A 6523-nucleotide genomic window follows, 5' to 3' on the forward strand; every position below is an offset into this window, starting at 1 on the left:
CAGATCCTTATTTAAGGTACTGTCAAAACTAAAATACCACCTATACAGGATTTAACAATTGAACTCGCCCCTGCCTACCCAATGGCAGGTCAGTATTCTACTGACCTAGTACACAGCAAGGGACTGTCCCTCAAACTCAACGGTAAGGGCCTTACAGTAAAGTGGGATATCCCCAAAGTGCCTCTTACCCTCACCTTGTACCTATAAACCTGGCGCCTTTTCAGGATCGTCCGGGCCAGAGTTTCAACCTCAGCACACTATGAGTGGGTCACCCTCCCCTGGGTTGGCTTAGCCCAGAGACGCCCCTCTTACGACTCCTACCAATGCGCTCGGTACCTATAGTTGGGTCTCAGGCTCCTTTATACCAGCAACTCAGGTTCCCGATAGACTAACTAACCATATGCTAAAATTACTCCATTAATCAGGTCTATTTCAGAAACCTGGAGAAAAAAGACAAGCACTAGTATGACTCATTGATGACACAGGGTTTCAGAACAATAAAGCTAGTTTATTCAAAATTCCAGAAACAGACATAAAAAAATCCCAGATCAATCAACCAATCACAAATCAATATCACAAATCAATGATAAGTTCAAATCAACCATGAATTAACTTTATAGATGCCTCCAGCGCCCTTAACTAAACCCTTAGTGGGATGTGCCAATAAAATGTTATTTGTGTAGTAAAAACCTAAATATAACTACAATAAAAACCTAATTGTATCTCAAGCTAAAAAGCGAAAGCAAAAATCTTGTTCCAGGAGGCGACAGGTTCTTCTAGCTCAAAGAGAGGTGGTAACCTTCCTTAATACCCCCAGTCTTCCTTTCTGCTAACTCATTGTGGCTAATTCTTGCTCCAATGACACCGAATGCAGCCATCGCTCAAAAGGTGTTTTGTCAGCACCAACTAACCCCCACCTTTTCCTCACCTGAGCACAACATGCCCGTCAACAGGACGTCTGTCTCCTGCCTGGCTGTTCTGACCTGGGATTTCCTATTCCAGCCTTAGTATACTCCATTATCAGTCACTATTAAAACATACATTTATAAAACATTAAGGTTTCTTATTCCACTCAGTTCTAATCCTCCTCCAGCCTAACGTATTACTCCCATTACATTCTAAACATAAAACATTTTAAACACTCCAACACTATTACATTTATCAACCTCCTCCTCTAAGCCTAACAAACAGTCTATATGCATCACACCTTACAGCAAACCACATTATAACATTCTTAACCATTTTACTGCACTACTTGAATCCCCTTTAATATTTCCCAATGTATATTTCCCAATGTTTTCAACCTTTAACATTTAACATACTTAACATTTAATCATAATTTCAATTAATCTCAGTCCTAATTAATTTATTCTCCGTTTTCTTATTTTCTTTAATCAATGTCAAATCTCTTATCAATGTTCTCTATGCTCCATGTGTGAGTGCAAGTGGGGCCTTCCTACCTATGCCCTTTGTCACTAAACTGTCACAGAAAACAGTATATAACTCAACAGTTGTTTAGTGGTCCCTATATAGTGGTCCCTATATAGTGGTCCCTATATAGTGGTCCCTATATCTATAACTCAACAGTTGTTTAGTGGTCCCTATATAGTGGTCCCTATATAGTGGTCCCTATATAGTGGTCCCTATATAGTGGTCCCTATATAGTGGTCCCTATATAGTGGTCCCTATATAGTGGTCCCTATATAGTGGTCCCTATATAGTGGTCCCTATATCTATGACTCAACAGGTGTTTAGTGGTCCCTATATAGTGGTCCCTATATAGTGGTCCCTATATCTATGACTCAACAGGTGTTTAGTGGTCCCTATATAGTGGTCCCTATATAGTGGTCCCTATATCTATGACTCAACAGGTGTTTAGTGGTCCCTATATAGTGGTCCCTATATAGTGGTCCCTATATAGTGGTCTGTATATAGTGGTCCCTATATAGTGGTCCCTATATAGTGGTCCCTATATCTATAACTCAACAGGTGGTTAGTGGTCCCTATATAGTGGTCCCTATATAGTGGTCCCTATATAGTGGTCCCTATATAGTGGTCCCTATATCTATAACTCAACAGAGCTTTGATGAATATTTCCTTCCTCTTGTGGCGGGACATTGAGACTTCGTTACAGCCTACTCCATCATCATCATCAAAATCTTCTTCCTCCAGCGCCAGAATCTGCAGAGGGGCCGTCAGGTTGTCCAGTGGCCTCAGTTTCCTGGGAGTTGAGTATGGCTTCCAGCATGGCTCTGTACAGCTGCCCAGAGGAAGGGTCTTCTATCAGGAGAGAATCTGGGGTCACCCCCCCTCTCAGTTGGCCCACAAGCTGGTGCACCAGAGTTCCCCTGTACAGCCTAGACTCCAACAGGGAAACAACAGAGGGTTGAATTAGCTGTGTTGCTGCTGGGCTAGAATAACATGTAAAGGAAAACCACTGGTCTACTCTAGAGGTTAGAGGTTAGCGGTTAGGGTTGATTTAGGAAGTGACACGTTACCATGCAATCTGAGGCTCAGATAGAGGGAAGCATAGCAGTTGGTTCAGGTCAAGGCAATCCCTCATGCAGCACTGCCATTGGCTATAGGCGTGGGCCACAGCCAGGTCTAGGTTACTAGCACCTCTCTGAATCAGCCGTCTCAGCTTCTCCAACACTGGTCCCTCCTCTATAAACCCTGATACACAAAAAGGAGAGGAGTCATTGGCTGCACTTCACACACTTTATTTATACATTCTAAGTTGTGTGTGCCTGTATGTGTGTTTTCATTCATATTCTGGTCCATACCTCTCTGGCTCTTCCTCTGTCTGCAGAGCTCTCCATACACCAGTCCTAGTAGCAGGGCCTGTAGGAGAGGATGGTCTGGTTGGAGATGGGCGTGCCTCAGCCAGTAGCAGGTAACAGCCACAGGAAGTTCCAGATGACGTGGGACACCATTCAAAGTGGACTGGGACACACCAAGGGTTTCCAAAAACACCTCAAGCCGAACTGAATGTGGAGCCTAAGAGACAGAACAAGAGAATGAGAATCAATTTCAGAATAAACATCAGTATGTTTATATTATACTGTATACTATATCACATGTATACATACCTGATATACTGTATTCTATATCACATGTATACATACCTGATATACTATATCACATGTATACATACCTGAAATACTGTATACTATATCACATGTATATATATAACTTATATACTGTATACTAAATCACATGTATACATACCTGATCCAGCTTGTTTAGCTGAAGCTGTTGTGCAGCTCTGGGCAGGATGGCTTTAACCATGCTGCTGGTCAGGTTCGTGCCTTCCCTGTCATACTCCTCTACTTCCCTCCTCTCACCCAGCAGCAGCCCGTAGAGTACCTGCCGTATGGGCCGAGAGGTGTTGTTCCCACTGGGGAAGCTGTGATCTTCCACTTGGACACCCTGTATCACTGGCCTCAGCTGCAGAATGTATATTATGCAGGAGGGAAGTGTCCCCTTCATCAACGGCAGCAGGGTCCAGTCTGGAAGGACCCTCAGATGGTCTGGGAGACTGCCGGGATCAGGAGCACTGTATTCCTCGAAGAACCTCTCCAGGCAACCGAGGGGAAGCTTGTACTCTTCTATGCCCAGAGAGAGGGCCTCGAGGGCAACATCCGTGTTGACTCCGTTTTCCCCATGACCGATGAGACTGGGCACAGAGTCCAAGGCCTCCTGCTGCTCCTGGAAACGGGCCAGCCAATCCAGCAGCCTGTTGAAGAAGACAACCCCTTCACACACACACACACACACACACACACACACACACACACACACACACACACACACACACACACACACACACACACACACACACACACACACACACACACACACACACACACACACACACACATCATTTTTACTATGTTCTACATTGCGAATTGGGCTGTGCAGAGGCCTGATGGCTGCCGTGCGTAGAGCAGGCGTAGGGTAGCCTGGGCCTAGGAGGCGCACTGGCCAGATGTGCTGCGCAGGCATCCTCCTTCCAGGCTGGATGCCCACTCTAGCACGGCACTTGCGAGGGGCTGGGATCGCTCGCACCGGACTGTGCGTGCGCATGAGCGAGATCGTGTGCACTTCCGCATACACCGGCGCTCTCCTCTCCACACGCTCCCCATAATAAGCACGGGGAGTTGGCTTAGGGCTCACCCTTGGCCCAGCCAAACAACCCGTGTGCCCCCCGCAAAAAAATGTATTGGGGGTGCCTCTCAGGCTTCCTCCATGGTCCTTCTCCCGCTAGTATCTGCTCCCAAGTCCAAAACTCCTTATAGCTCCGCTGCTGCTCCATCCTCCGCTGCTTGGTCCGTTGGTGGTGGGTAGTTCTGTCACGGGTGTCGTAGGGATTGGACCAAAACGCAGCGGGAACGTGTAAACTCATCTTCTTATTTTATTAAAGAAGGAAAACAAAAGAAACACGTATACAAAAACGACACTAAACAGTCCCGTCAGGTGCACGAACACAAAACAGGAAATAACTACCCACAAATCCCATAGAAGAAAACACCCCTCTTAAATAGGACCTTCAATTAGAAGCAACGAGGAGCAGCTGCTTCCAATTGAAGGTCAATCCAATAAACACCACATAGAAATAGACATACTAGAACTAACATAGAAGTAGACTAACATAGAACATAGCCCAAAAAACCCCGAAACACTCTAAACAAACACCCCCTGCGACGCCCTGACCAAACTACAATAACAAACAACCTCTTTTACTGGTCAGGACGTGACAGGGCTCATAATCACTGTTTGAAATGCATTAAGCGATATCTGTAGATTCATGACTGGGATTTTCAGGCTGTGTGACATGGAAACCATTTAGGGACCAAGAATCGTTTGGGGGAAGAGATACGACAGAAACCTTTGAAATGCAGCAGTACATTAACTAGTCACACACACATTCCCACATGAGTATGAACACAAACACGCACATTGACGTAAACTACACATACAACCTCTCCCTTTCCTTCTCTCTATCTCTCTCTGAATGTCCCATTCAGTTTCAGCTGTCAAAAGAGCTTGGCTTCCAGCCAGGCAGTAATATTAAGCCTGTATAAATATATTGATAAGGAAATTGTACTATTTTAATCTCTGAGTTAACACTTATCTGGTGGAAACACTTCATTCTGTTTCTTTGCTTGTAGTATTTGTTTACAAAATGAAAATAAAGATACTGTTGCTGTATGGTATTTCATATGGTAAAGTCCACTATGTTGTGAGCTGCTGCTTGCATTGGACCAGTTGTCTCAGATAAACAGAATGAATATCAGTGGTCTGTTTGTGATTTCAGATGTAAATACTAACTAGAGTCATGTTGTAATGTAGTAATAACGTCATGGTTTACTGAATGTGTTGAATCTTACACTAAACATGATCATCTGTGAAAATAGCATCCCTATTTTTTCAGTCTCAGGTCCAGAACAAATTCAAGGAAATGTACAGTCATATACACAGCCATGAGTGCATGGAACTCCCTTCCATCTTATATACTGACATGTAGGCTACAATTCCCACCAAGTGTGTTAACCCTGTTGGCACGATGGATAGGATGGTTGCATTTCACTGCCAGCTACCTGGGTTCGCTTCTGTGCCCTGTCGTTCGCTACAGTATTATATGAGTCTGTTGTAATCATGTATATTTCAGTATACACATCATTTAGTAAAACTTACTTGGCTTCTGATTGGGTTTCATCGGCGGGTAGCTAGGCCACTTGATGGGAAAGCCCATGTTATACAAGTTGACATAGTCGTTTCCTGCGATGGCAGCGAAGACTGGGAGAAGCTGTCTGTCGATCTTGAAGTGTGTGCAGAAGCTTGTTGTGGTGTACAGCTTGCAGGGGATGTAATTTTGAGAGCTCCCGTGTTGCACAGATACGTTCTGCCACTGAAAATGGGAGAAGGGCAGATATCCTGCCTGGATGTCAAAAATATAAAAGTCACTGTCATTGGACAGGACCGGACAATTCCACTTTTCAGCCAAGGAGGCTATTTCTTGGTCTGCTTCAAAGATGCACTGTGCAAATGGCACCTCCAGGCAGGAGAGGACCTGTTTGAAGACTTGTTTGGCGAGGGTTGGTATTATTCTGTCCCCCTGAAGCCCTATAGACAAGTTGTTGATCTTTGATTGAGCTCGTTCTCTGAGAGTTTTAAACTTATTGTCGGTGTGGTCGGAGCCTCCATCTATAATCACAAAAGGGTCAATGCCACAATCTCTCAGAGCCTTAAAGAACTTACAGACCTGGTCCTCAAAATCATCATAATCCCCTCCATGCTGCTGATCCACACTTGAGTTAAAATAAAGAAAGTGGAAGAGATTAGAACCATCTATTATCAGCTTGCTGGTTGTGAAATTATAATTTTGTAAAACATTTTCTATGAAGCTGGTCAAACCCTGGATACCCATGATGTTCTCTGTGTGGGATGTGATGTCTTCACAAGTGAAGAGTTTCAGTCACAGGACTATTTATAGCATCATTACAATGGGTGAGTTTCCATT

The 6523-nt window shown here is 44.4% G+C and overlaps 2 protein-coding genes across 2 annotated transcripts in view; both read right to left on the reverse strand.

Moving 5' to 3' along the window:
- Positions 1-487: 487 nt before the first annotated feature.
- LOC115190624 (protein asteroid homolog 1-like) lies at positions 488-6474 on the reverse strand. The gene is made up of 5 exons (XM_029748802.1): positions 5698-6474; positions 3229-3755; positions 2784-2997; positions 2499-2673; positions 488-2357 (listed from the first exon to the last, which is right to left on the reverse strand). The coding sequence occupies exons 1-5, from the start codon at positions 6428-6430 to the stop codon at positions 2153-2155; spliced, it is 1854 nt and encodes a 617-aa protein (XP_029604662.1). The 5' UTR covers positions 6431-6474; the 3' UTR covers positions 488-2152.
- LOC115190622 (protein asteroid homolog 1-like) overlaps positions 488-6523 on the reverse strand; it is a 22851-nt gene continuing 16815 nt past the window's right edge. The window contains exon 6 of the mRNA XM_029748798.1: positions 488-713. The gene's annotated coding sequence lies outside the window, so the exon portion shown is untranslated. The remainder of the gene's footprint in view (positions 714-6523) is intronic.

The sequence above is a fragment of the Salmo trutta genome, unplaced genomic scaffold (genome assembly GCF_901001165.1).
Source record: "Salmo trutta unplaced genomic scaffold, fSalTru1.1, whole genome shotgun sequence".
NCBI classification, from domain to species: Eukaryota; Metazoa; Chordata; class Actinopteri; order Salmoniformes; family Salmonidae; genus Salmo; species Salmo trutta.

What these genes read in the sequence shown, in the direction of transcription:
- LOC115190624 (XM_029748802.1), bottom strand. Translation starts at nt 6,430, where the DNA reads ATGGGTATCCAGGGTTTGACCAGCTTCATAGAAAATGTTTTACAAAAT. An exon ending in ACAGAGGAAGAGCCAGAGAG is followed by an intron (nt 2,674 to 2,783) that starts GTATGGACCAGA and finishes TTTGTGTATCAG; the next exon opens with GGTTTATAGAGGAGGGACCA. An exon ending in TCTGAGCCTCAGATTGCATG is followed by an intron (nt 2,358 to 2,498) that starts GTAACGTGTCAC and finishes GTTGGAGTCTAG; the next exon opens with GCTGTACAGGGGAACTCTGG.